Below are 12,005 nucleotides of genomic sequence, written 5' to 3'. Positions count from 1 at the left end.
TCTAGTGTTTCAGATAAAACTGCAGTTGAGATTTAAACTCCAGTTAACATCAGAGCAATCTCTGCGGGTGACTGGCAGCGTGTTTTGAGATATGACCGCTTAGGGTGACACTGTATGAAACCTGTGCCTCCAGCCAGACTTTCCACAATGCTCCTTTGACAGTCGGGTCACCTAAGCACTGTAAGTGCTTAAATCTGAAGTGAAGCACTCTCGAAAGTCTGGACGTGACTTTTGGCCACTGAAATCTTTTGAGTTTCACTGGCTTCTGTGCAAATAGCTAACGTGCAGTGTTGTTGACAGCTTTTTGCAGAGAGAAGAAAGATGGAAAGTAATGCAGTTCTCCTGGAATCCAAGTCCTCTCCTATCAACCTGCTGAATGAAATGCATCAGCTGCGTCTCCTGGGCCACCTCTGCGACGTGACCGTCAGCGTGGAGTACCAAGGCGTCAGGGCAGAGTTCGTTGCTCACAAGGCCGTGTTGGCAGCAACAAGCAAATTTTTCAAGGAGGTGTTCCTCAATGAGAAAGGCATGGATGGCCCCAGGACCAACATACTCTTGAACGAGGTCCAGGTTGCAGATTTTGCTTCATTCCTTGAGTTTGTCTACACTGCGAAGGTGGAAGTGGAAGAAGACAGAGTACAGCGTATGCTAGAAATAGCCGAAAAGCTGAAGTGCTTGGACCTCTCGGAAACCTGCTTCCAATTAAAGAAGCAGATGCTTGAATCGGTGCTGTTGGAGCTGCAGAACTTCTCTGAATCACAGAACTCTGAGGAGGAGAGCACTACCCAGCCAAGCATTTTGCTGGAGTCCAAGGCAGCTGCTGTGGCAGACGCTGACCAGGCGGACTGTCCTCTGGATCCTCCCGATTCCCCAGCGGACAGGCCCAGCAACGGAATGTCTCCCGAGATGCCAGCTACCAAATTAAAAGAGAAAATGGACAAAAAGAAGGAAATTATGAAGCCTCCGTATGCCAAAATCAGAAGGGCGAGTGGGAGACTGGCTGGGAGGAAAGTATTTGTGGAAATCCCGAAGAAGAAGTACACTAGGCGGCTGAGAGAGCAGCAGAAGAACGCAGAGGATGCCATTGAAGAAAACAAATATCCTCAGGATCAGGACACGTGTGATATGGAGAGAGAGGAGGAGCAAGCGGAGATCAACATCAAACCTGAAAGCGAAGAATGTGATGGAAGCTTTGAATTGGAAGAAAACCTGAAAAAATCCGAAGAGGACAAAAAGAAACGAGGCAGTAACTTCAAGTGCAGCACGTGTGAGAAGGAATTCCTGTACGAGAAAAGTTTTCTCAAGCACATAAAGCACAGCCACGGCATCGCAGCCGAAATCATTTATCGGTGTGAAACCTGCAGCCAGACCTTTGCCAACCGGTGCAACCTAAAAAGCCATCAGCGCCATGTCCACAGCAGCGAGCGCCACTTCCCTTGTGAGCTCTGCGGTAAGAAGTTCAAGAGGAAGAAGGACGTCAAGAGGCACATTCTCCAGGTTCATGAGGGTGGTGGGGAGCGTCATCAGTGCCAACAGTGTGGAAAGGGGTTGAGCTCCAAAACTGCCCTGAGGCTCCATGAAAGGACGCATACAGGCGACAAGCCTTATGGGTGCACAGAGTGTGAGGCTAAATTTTCTCAGCCTTCTGCACTTAAAACACACATGAGGTATGAACAGACTTCACTGGCCTTGTTAGATTCTGGGGGGAGAAGCAGAATCCCCCGGAGCACACCTTGAGCCTTCAGGTGAAGTGGGGATGTAAAACGTGACTGACTGCAGAGTGGCCGTATTTCCTTTTTTTTCCTTTTTTTTTGGTTTGGTTTTTTTTTTTCCCCCCCCTGTGTTTCAGGTTAAAGGAGTTGTTGTAATTTTCTTAAAGTAGGGGTGCACGGGTCGAGGCTGCTGCAGCGCACAGTTCGCTTTTCTCATGGGAGCAGACCCGTGAAGAGTCCATGGGATGTTTCACATGAGAAAAGCAACCTCCATGCCACATTATTGGCAGGATTACGGCTGTAATGATTTCAGCTAATGTGATGCCTCTCTTCAATAGAATGATGTTATGCAGTAAGTATGAAAGCCTTCTGAAAAGATTTGGCCCTGTATTAAATTGAAGAACACAGATTTGGGTGCTAAGCATAGAAAAGAACAGATAAGTGACTAGAAACAGGCTGGTGTGTCACTGTCCAGAGGTGAGTGAAGCTCCCAAGGATCCCCGCAGCGCTGATGGGATCGGTTGTACATCGCAGGGAGGTGCAAAGGTGGAAGTGCAAACACATGGTCTTGAAAGTTCACAGGAGAGACTTTTTTATTAAGGCAAAAATTGTAGCTGTTAAGGGCTTTGGCCTGGTTTTATCACCCCACCAAAGCGGCCGTCCTGCAGCCAAAGCTCAGGTGATAGCCAGGGAGTACGCGTGGAGAGGGAGGGACAGAAGAAACATCCCCAAGAATGACTGCTCAGACCCAAAAGAGAATGCAGCAGTGGCAGCGTGTTCCCAGGTGGCATTTCGTGCGAGGCAGAAGCGTCCATTAACCTCTGCTTTGTCTTGCTGCCCTTTTTGAAGTCACCGGGTTTATTCCTGGGGGTGGAAGGTGGATCTGGAAGCAGAGTGTTGCTGGTGCAGCTGGACGGCATCTCTGTTGCTGCCTGTCCTTTCCTAACCACAAGTACCTGCTTTGTGCTGCTGAAAAAAAATTTTTTTTGGCATAAGTGGAGTTTCTCCTCCGCTGTGTACGGTCAGCTTGTTGAATGCTGGAAACTCAGTGCTGTCCTGTGCATCGTGACAGCCTCTGGTGAGAGTTTCTCCTCTTTTGTGTCTGTTTTCACATCTGTGCTCGTCCTGTTGGTGTGTATCACCACGAGAAGTGGCCTCTGCTGGCTGGGTTCCTGCTGCACTGTTCCAAAGAGCCCTGGTGTGTGCAGGAGCTGAAAATCTCAGCTCGAGGAAGCTGGGATCCTGGTGCAGGCACAATTCTCCCCTTCCTGCACGCACCGCCTTCCCCAGGAGATCGCGCTGCAGGCTTGGGGTGGCAGCAAGGAAAGATGGCTGCATAAACCTGGCGCTTTTTATTCTGCTCCTTAAGTGCCACTTGTTCCAGAGTACCAGCGACTCTCCGAGAGCAGCGTGCCAGGGAACACATCGCTCACGTTCTGCGGGGAGTGTTTTATTGGCAGTGTCAGCAATGCAAAGACACCTGCTCTGCTTCAAGGGGTTCCCTTTTTCTTTTGGTCTGTCTGGATACACACTTTCTAAGCTTTATTCAGTTTTTACCTTTAAAAATGTGGTTTTACCCTAAAAGATTTTCTGGATCTGGGCCTTAGTTGTGCAGCACGTGCACGATCAAGCAATCAAAGCGGCACTGCAGACACCGCAGTGCAGAATTTGGCCCAGCTGAAGGTATTTTTAAGACACCAAAATCTTGTGCGGGTACACAGTCACTCTTCAGAGAGCAGACGCAAAGGAAAGACAGCATTGCGTTGTGCTGCGGAGGAAAGAGCTGTACCTCGGGGCTTTAACGTGCCTTTCTCCTTTCAGAATCCATACTGGTGAAAAGCCTTTTGTCTGTGATGAATGTGGGGCCAGGTTCACTCAGAATCACATGCTTATCTATCACAAACGGTGTCACACAGGTAAGGCTTTCCTTTGCAGCAGCTGTGGCTGGGAGGAGGCCTGCGGGGAAACCAGGAGAGCTTGTTTGCATTCGGAAAATGCTTTTTTTGTCATTGTTTTTTTAATATAAAATAGATTTTTGTCGTAATTCTACTGAGAAAGGTTCCTATAGGTGGATAGGCAGACAGTGGAGAGAGTGAAAGACTGGATTAAAGAGAAGGGGAGTTCCCAAAACTCTATTTGAATTCTTAATTAAAAAAAATAATTTCTCTCTAAGTCTGTGGCGTGGTTTAAGGCCAGCTGGCAGCAAGCACCAGGCGGCTGCTGGCTCAGCCCTCCCTGTGCTGGGACGGGGAGGAGAATTGCAAGAATAAAAGAGCCTTGTGAGTTGAGATAAGGACAGGTTTAATAATAAAACACAAGAAAAGAGAAGAAATAATAACAACAATGCTGATAAGAATATATCCATATATAAAACAAGGGATGCGCAATGCTCAGCACCCAGAACCCACCGCTCAGCCCCTTCCAAGCCCCAGGTTCCTCCTCTGACCCGGCCAGCCCCCCCAGTTACGTACTGAGCATGATGTCAGCGTGGTGTCCGATGTCCCCTCGGCTCTAGAGAGCGTGATGCCAGCGTGGTGTGTAATGCTTTCATAGTGTTCTCGAGTGCTGTGTTGGTTTAATTCTCCTCTTCACCCTCGCTGCAGGGGAAAGGCCTTTCATGTGCGAGACGTGCGGGAAGAGCTTTGCCTCTAAGGAGTACTTGAAACACCACAACAGAATCCATACCGGATCCAAACCCTTCAAATGTGAAGTTTGCTTCAGAACGTTTGCACAGAGAAACTCGCTGTACCAGCACATCAAAGTGCACACAGGTAGGAGGTGCTCGTTTTTTTGGTCTGAAACCAACCAGCACCATGTAACGGCACAGACCTCACAGCCGCGTCATTTGGACGGGATTTCTCAGCCAGGATTTCCTGTTCCTTTCATTCCTGCCCTGCGTGCACGCTTTAATTCTTGCCGCAGTGTGTTCTTTCATCCACTTCCCTTTGCCTAGTGCTCCCTCTGCTTCTTACCCAGTTACAGCAGCTCTCTGAAATCCTTCCAAGAGCGGCGCAGATGTTAATAACGCCACTGCGTCGTTAGCAAAGAGATGATGAGTGACCAAAGGACCATGTCCGTTTTAGCTCTGAGCAAAGCGCTGCACAGAGCTGGTCTCGTTCTTCTCTGCTTGCCCACCTGTCATGCTCTGTCCCCTCCTGCTTGGGTTTTCTGTCTGTGTCAGTTTTGGTGTGGAAGGAGGAGAGAACAGTTACTTTCACTCTGCAGTGTTGGCGTTTCTCTCCAGTTTGCGTTCTCTCTCGCCCTGCCTCTTCAGAGGGACAGCACTCTGGTTTCTTCCCAGCGCTAGCTTGAAATTTCATCCCTCCCGTAGAATCTTGGACGTGCTTTCTCTCTCAAGCTTTCTTAGCCGTTTTCCCAAAGTCCACGTTACTCAGCAGTACAGCAGGTTGCAAATCATTGTGTTCCTTTCATTGTGTAATCAATACCACCCTGTCTTCTCCAGTGCCACCCTGCAGTGGGTAAGAAGGTGTCCTTGCCCATGTTCTCTAAGAAAACTCCTGCTTGGCACCATGCCTTGCTCGTTCTTTGCCTCCTGCACCTGTGTGTCTAGCGTGGGGGAGCAGGGGACATGTTAATAGGGTTTTTTCCTGTTCTGGAATGTCATCTCTTTTTCTGTGCCACCACTTCCATCCGTTATAAAGTTTTTTAATTTTCCTTTTATTACCTTAGCCAAGGAGGGAGCAAACAGGAGACTCTGTAACCCTCTGGTTCTTTCAAAAAGTGCTGAATGCAGTGACTGCAGCGAGACAGTTCATTTGGAGAGAACCTGGTGGTTATGAGCAGCTCAGGTATTTGTGCTCGCAGAATGTGCCTTGTAAATAGGAGTACTTGTGTTCCAGGACAGGACTTTGCTAATGGAAAATACGTGTGAAAAATGGGGAGGCTTCAGTGGCTGCACAGATTCAGGCAGGCTGTGGGTCTTCTTACTTCAGATGTGGCCAAATTTACCCAGCTGTGAGAATTGTGAAAACACCTTGGGTTTATTCTGGAGGCGCTTGCAAGTGCCTTGTCGTTTGATGAAGCCCAGAGGTTACTTGTGGTTCCCCAGCGAGCAGCACTTGCAATACCCGACATTTTTAACGCCGCGCTCTGCTTCCAGGCGAGCGGCCCTACTGCTGCGACCAGTGCGGGAAGCAGTTCACGCAGCTGAACGCGCTGCAGCGGCACCACCGCATCCACACCGGCGAGAAGCCCTTCATGTGCAACGCCTGCGGGAGAACGTTCACCGACAAGTCCACCCTCCGACGGCACACTTCGGTAAGAGCCTCTCACCCTGCCCCTCCTCGAGCCTTGTCCGTGGCCGCGTGTCACCTCTGTCGGGCCTGGAGGGGACTCTCCCTGTCCGGCTTTCGCTGGGTTTGGCCATCGTCCCCTCTCTGAGGTGGCATCACAACACACACATGGCTTGTGTTCGGTCCCGAGTCTGCAGTAATTAATCCGTTCTTAACCCACTGTGGCATTAGAGGTCACACCTAAGGACTGTTCAGTCCCAGTTCTGTTCGGTGACCTCTGCGCATGTTCCCTGTGCAGCTGGTGACAGGAGAATTCAGGGGCCAGGCTCTGCTGGGCCGCTGAGATGCTTTATGACGAGCAGGAGCTCCCCAGGAATGCAGAGGAGTGGCTGGATGCATGCTGACCTAGCTTTGGGACAGCTCTGTGGGGTGAGAAGGGAGAGCTTTTCTGCCAGCATCACGTGTGAGCTGGATCCGAGCTTTTGCCTCCCAGACAGTCATCGTGTGTTCAACCTTCTGTTTTGGTTTGGTTTTTTTTCCTCTCAGAAAACAACCTTCTCATTTTCAAGTCACTTGATGACTTGAAAACTTGAGAGTTTATTGAGGTCCCCAACGAAATTCCTCTTAGCACAGTAAGAATCTGAGTGTTGGCAATTTTAGGAAACTTTGCAGAACACGGTTCACTAATGACAACTTTGGGGTTTTTTTCAGATACACGATAAAAACACACCCTGGAAGTCCTTCCTCGTCATTGTTGAAGGAGCATCTAAGAATGACGACGGTCACAAAACAGAGCTTCCCGACGAAGAATACGACGCGTCACCTAAAATCCCAGAGAAGCTGCTGTCTTTCCCCGAGAACGGCCACTACCCAAACGTGACTGCTGTCCCGGGGAGTGTGACTGCCCTGCACGACGCCGGTTCCGCCACGGGAACAGACTGTAAGTCGGACGGGACCCCGGGACCCCAGGAAGCCCTTATAGCCACCACCCTGAGTGAGCTGACAGTGCTGCACACACAGACAGACTCGGTTCAGCCGCAGCTCCACGCTCTGGTCAATATGGAGTGAGTTGGTTGTTTCCCACCCCGGTTTGAGCTGCGCCCTTTGTACAGTCCTGGGACTTTGCCAGTAACCTCTCGAGGGAATGAGGAGCAGCTGTAAGAAGGAAGCAGGGCCTGACATGACAGACACGCACTGGATTTCCAGAATTTCCTCGAAAAAATCCTTCCCCACCTCCCCCGTGTACCACTCCGTCTCCTGAAGGCAGGGCAGGGTGACACCACCCCAGGGTGGTGGCAGAGGAGGCAGAAGTCCCAGGAAATGTATTCTCTGCAAGTAAAAGGGTGTAGTTCAGCTGGTTCGCTCCAGCTGGCCCGCAGGGATGGTGCCGACAGTCACAGGTTATCAAGAAGGTGCCGCTTTGATTTCCAGTTGATTTGGTGACACTGAGAAATGTTGTGTTTCTCAGCTTAGGATATTAATTGCATTTTCCCTAGTGGAAATTCCTACATTAAAAAAACCCCAGGTTTTACTAAATTGCTTTTCAGGAACCATTGGTTTATCTCTGCTTTGGCCAGAGATCCAAGCAGCGAGCCAGCTTGGGAACAGGAAGGGGAGCAAGCTTTGGAAGGATGTAGAGTTTAATTCCAGGAGGTCTAGCATTGCAAAATGGGCCAGTGGGAGCCGAGTGCTTTGTCTGTGCAGGTGCTGATATTGTTGTTACATATAACTGGGCACTTAAGAGACCAAAACATCTCCTGTAAAAATGTCCATGAAATGTAGCACATCGGCTACACTGGAAAAGCTGGTGAGGGAAGGCAGCTTCTTGCCATTTTTCTCCGGATCGGTCAGCGATGCTCTTTCTGCCACTGTCACTGAACATCGCTGCTGCTCCAAACTGCAGACCTGCTTTTAAATTAATACTCCAGTGGGAAAAGTTAATTACTGGTTTCCTGCCGAGCTGCTCCAGCTCATTCCAGCGGCGTGAGAGTCTCCAGAGGTATGCTCAGGTACTAATGGGAGGCAGGGTGCGTATGACTCATGGCATAAAAAGATGTAAGTGACAAATGACCTGTCCTGGTGGAGGGATTGAGGTGTTTATTGCCCAGCGAGTGAATTCTTTGTTAGGTTGTTGGAACCCGAGTGGCACTTTCGGGCTGGTGGCTGCTGGGCGGGCCCCAGCGCAGTGCCAAGAGGCCAGCCTGAAGAACAAACTTACAGTCCCAGGGCTCCAGCAGTTAGCATCTGCTGCTGCATTTTAGCAGAATAACCCTGGGGGGTGCCTTTTTTGTCTGTTTTCAATAAGGAACATTAATATCTGTCTCCTCCCCTTCCCCACGGAGCACATCCCCTCCTTCTCCCCAGTCGCACCCAGTAGCAGGGAAAGCTGTGGCAGCAGGAAACTGCAGAGTTTCTGTCCCGGGTAAGCGTTTGCCATGTTTCCTGGCCTGGAACGGTTGCCCTTAGCGTACCCTCCCTGAAGTACCTGGGAGGATTTGGGGCGTTTTCCCTGACTCTGGTTTTGGGAGCGGCTGTGAATCGACAGCACCGTGCTGGAACGGTTAATGCGCCCAACTCAGGACCAGATTCCCAGTGCCACCGTGGAAAAAAAAATCTAATTTGCTTTCCCATTTACCTTAGTTCACTGTAGTATGTCCACAGAAACTTCCTCAGCTGAAGCTGGGAGAAAGCTGTTCTGGGAGGTTGCGGTAGCGTTAAGGTAAGCACAATCCTGAGGCGCTGGGGCTGGCGAAGCAATAAAGATACGAGAGCATGGCACGGAGCTCTTTTGGAACCTTAAAGGAATGCCTGACGTGTTACCAGGGAATCATAACTTAAAGCTGTAGAAAGGGAATTTTTTTTAAAGAGAACATTTCCAAGAAGCTATATTTGAAATATTTATTCAAGCACGCTGTTCTGTTGAAGCTCAGTATCCCTGTGACCAGTGGAAAGAGGCTGTAGATATATTTAAATCTGAGCATTAGTCCCCGTAGCCAGGGAAACTTTTGTACTCCGGGAATGTACAAAGTGAGTTACTCGTACGAACCGTTCTTATTAAAATACTGAAATCTCAACACTGCCCCTGCCTTGATGACTGTAGCGGATGTTTCTAGACCCTGTACAACGATCAGGGTGGGTTCCTACGCCAGCATTCCCCTGAGGATGTGCTGTGACAGGTCCCCAAAGCACCTGGAAGGCCGCGCTGGCTTTTCTCGTGGCCCCCCTGGCTCTGCGTCAGGCTCTGGCTCTAGCCTGTCTTCTGCGTTTTCCAGGAAAGAACACCTGTCCGCACTTCTGGTCGTGATTTTCACTTTATTCACATACAGATCCACACAAAACATGATATTCTTGCTAAGGCCGTTTCATTTGTAAGTTTTCATAGTACAGAGTGGTGTACGGGGGGGAATACAGCAAGGGGCAGATTGTCATTGTCAAACTGTCACAATTTACCACGGACACACAGAGGACATGCTGGAGCCTGCCGACACACAACTGCCGTTTGTGTTTTCATGGAGCTGCTCCAGAGCATGGGAACAGACCACACCAGCCCCAGGGCTACGCTCTCCTCGTCCCCAGCTCCGGCCGCCGCTCATCGCAACGGTGCGGAATACTGGCAACGGGAAAAAGGCAAAAAACCCTCACCCTGGGGCTGGGAAAAGCGCAGCCCCTGTGTCCCCAGGCTCCAGCTGTGCTGGATACAAACCCATAAACACACCCAACGGGTCTTGGCTTGCTAAGGAAACAGGTTCATCAAACAAAAAGGGTTCCAGCCCCCTCCTCTTAACACAGGTGAGTTCAGCAGCACTTCTGTCTGTCCAAACTGAGAGCAGAGCTGCAGCTAACCCACTCCAGCGGCACCATCACTTGCCCGCTGCACCAGCCATGTCCCAAGCCTGGGATTTTCTCTGCCCTGGGGCAGACACGTGCAAAGGACTCCGGAGCGGGACACCCTCGGGAAACGTCAGCGGGTCCTCGTTTCTGCCTCGCATGGACACGGACAAGAACCACAAGCTACACAGAATTTGAAGTGTTTCTTGGCCAAGTTTCTGGGAAAGACAGAGGCAGTGGTCTAAGTTAAAGCAGACAGAAGGTGAGGGTGAGCAGCAGCCTCAGAAACACACCTGAGGCATGAAGGAACGGAAGGTGCCTGGAAGAAGGACCGTCCTTCCAGGCATTCCCAGCACCCTCACCCTGCCCGTTCCACACAGCGTTTCTTTCGAGTTAAACACACAGAACAGTACACAGCAACTAAGTGACTAGTGAGATCTGTCAGGAAAACAAAACAAAATAATCATTTGGCAGATACAAGGAGCACGGTTTTGGTTTTCTTTTTCATAAGCTGCTTCAATAGCACTAAACCCCTTGGACCAAACTCTGTTCTACTCAAATAAATAAAGAGATTTAAAAACAAACCCAAGAGAAGTGCCAACGCCAGCAGAGACAAATGTGCCACATAAAGTGATTAATTACTTTTTTCATTCTTTGCAGGCCCGTAGTGCAGCTGAAAATCACTTTGTTACAGAGAAATAGCGAGTGACGCCTCCTGCTGACAACGGTGCAGAGGTGCCCAACTCCTGAATAAACGCACGAAACAGTAACAGGCGGCTGCATGGGCTCTGCTTCCCCAGAGCACTGCACGGAGAGCCCTGCCCACGGACATTTAAACACATTTCCAGAATTACTGCAGGGTTTCTAAACGTGTTTACACCTTTTCAAAGCAAGCTCGATTCCCCAGTCAGCCAGACAACTACACCAACAACACTTCTGTGTTGTGTCCAGTCTCGGGCAACACCTTTGCACGGCACAAGAACGAAGCAGCTTCGCCAACAGCAAAGAGATCAGAAAACAACAGGGGTTGCCTAGCGCGCACAACAGACCTGTAGCAGAGACAGCAGTGGGAGCTCACGGAAATGAAAAGTTAGAAAAATAGATTACTCGGGTCAAGTCATCTGGGGGTAGGAGGGAGGGGACGCACCACAAAATAAAGTGGAAAAATAGATCCAAGAAAATAGAGAAGACCCTTACATTTTCTATTCGATCTGAAATACAAAACACAGCGTTAACTAGGGCTATGCGTGACGACCGTGCAGAGGGCTGACAGCAATCTGAGCGGTCGTGGCCCCCAGCGCATGAAGCTTCCAGCACTAGCTCCTCCTCTGTTGTGTGTTTATACGTGCAGACATGTCTCTATAGGATGTACACACACACACACACACACACACAGTGTATAGACTCACCAGCACCATTAAAAAAGCTCAATCAGTAAAAATAAAACCAAAACGCAAGGAGCATCTGGCCAGGTCCCTTTTGCAACAGAGCACGGGAACGCTACAGCAACGGAGCAGAAGCAGCTACTGGCGCTGTGCTGGCGCGAGAAACCACAGACATGCTGGAACCCACGGCGCGGAGCCGTGCAACAGAACAGCGGGGAGAACACGGGAGGGGCGAGTGCAGGCTCTGGGGTCAGCAGCTAACGAAACCAAGGAAGGATTCCTGCACAAGTGCTCCCTCCGCCTCAGAAAGATCTGCTGGTGCCACCCAGAGCATCGCCTCTTGCCCACCCGCGCTGCCACGACAAGAGCAGGGGACTAAAGAAACACACGAGTCATCGGGTTTGGAAGCAACAAAACAAAGCGCGATATCGGATCCCGCATCCCACGGCGGTCCTCGGCTGGAACACAAGAAAGGTGACGCGGGCTGCATGCCACAAACACCACGCACACTTCACTTCAGGTCCCCATCCCCTTCTCCTTGGATCGACTTCTTGATGCGAAGCAACATGGTTGTAAGCCACTGATCCAACCGCGAGATCGAATCAAATTCTTTAACCTATTGGGGGAAAAAAAAAAAAGTTTGGACTAAGATACTAGAAAGCAAATGAGGCTGCTGCAAAAGCAGCATGCTGCAGCTCTCGAAGTGTGGTCTTTTAAAACTTCTACGCTTCCCAGAGAAAAAAAAATAAATTTAAAAATTTTTCTATCCATCCCAACCCACACAGAGCCCTCCTGTCCCCCTCTCCTGCGGCTGTTTCCCAGGACGG

General features: G+C 50.1%; 2 protein-coding genes across 2 annotated transcripts in view; one reads left to right on the top strand and one right to left on the bottom strand.

Annotated features, from left to right (window-relative positions):
* Positions 1 to 304: 304 nt before the first annotated feature.
* On the top strand, positions 305 to 7,033 carry GZF1 (GDNF-inducible zinc finger protein 1). The gene is made up of 5 exons (XM_010087599.1): positions 305 to 1,667; positions 3,534 to 3,628; positions 4,316 to 4,483; positions 5,833 to 5,990; positions 6,677 to 7,033. Exons 1-5 carry the CDS (start codon positions 322 to 324, stop codon positions 7,031 to 7,033), a joined length of 2,124 nt encoding a protein of 707 aa, XP_010085901.1. The 5' UTR covers positions 305 to 321.
* A 4,417-nt stretch (positions 7,034 to 11,450) lies between these two features.
* The window catches only part of LOC104472061 (beta-soluble NSF attachment protein), a gene marked incomplete at its 5' end in the record, with an annotated part of 5,255 nt that continues 4,700 nt past the window's right edge, over positions 11,451 to 12,005 (bottom strand). Inside the window, one exon of the mRNA XM_010087600.1 lies at positions 11,451 to 11,794. Coding sequence (XP_010085902.1) covers positions 11,690 to 11,794 — 105 coding nt within the window. The remainder of the gene's footprint in view (positions 11,795 to 12,005) is intronic.

The sequence above is a fragment of the Pterocles gutturalis genome, unplaced genomic scaffold, assembly GCF_000699245.1.
Source record: "Pterocles gutturalis isolate BGI_N339 unplaced genomic scaffold, ASM69924v1 scaffold20731, whole genome shotgun sequence".
Lineage (NCBI taxonomy): Eukaryota > Metazoa > Chordata > Aves > Pterocliformes > Pteroclidae > Pterocles > Pterocles gutturalis.
This window is presented reverse-complemented; position numbering and strand designations above follow the sequence as displayed.

Bases quoted from the DNA above. Each gene is read 5' to 3' on its own strand.
- GZF1 (XM_010087599.1), top strand. From the start codon at position 322: ATGGAAAGTAATGCAGTTCTCCTGGAATCCAAGTCCTCTCCTATCAAC. The intron at 3,629-4,315 runs GTAAGGCTTTCC...CCCTCGCTGCAG, and splicing joins TCACAAACGGTGTCACACAG to GGGAAAGGCCTTTCATGTGC. The intron at 4,484-5,832 runs GTAGGAGGTGCT...CTCTGCTTCCAG, and splicing joins GCACATCAAAGTGCACACAG to GCGAGCGGCCCTACTGCTGC.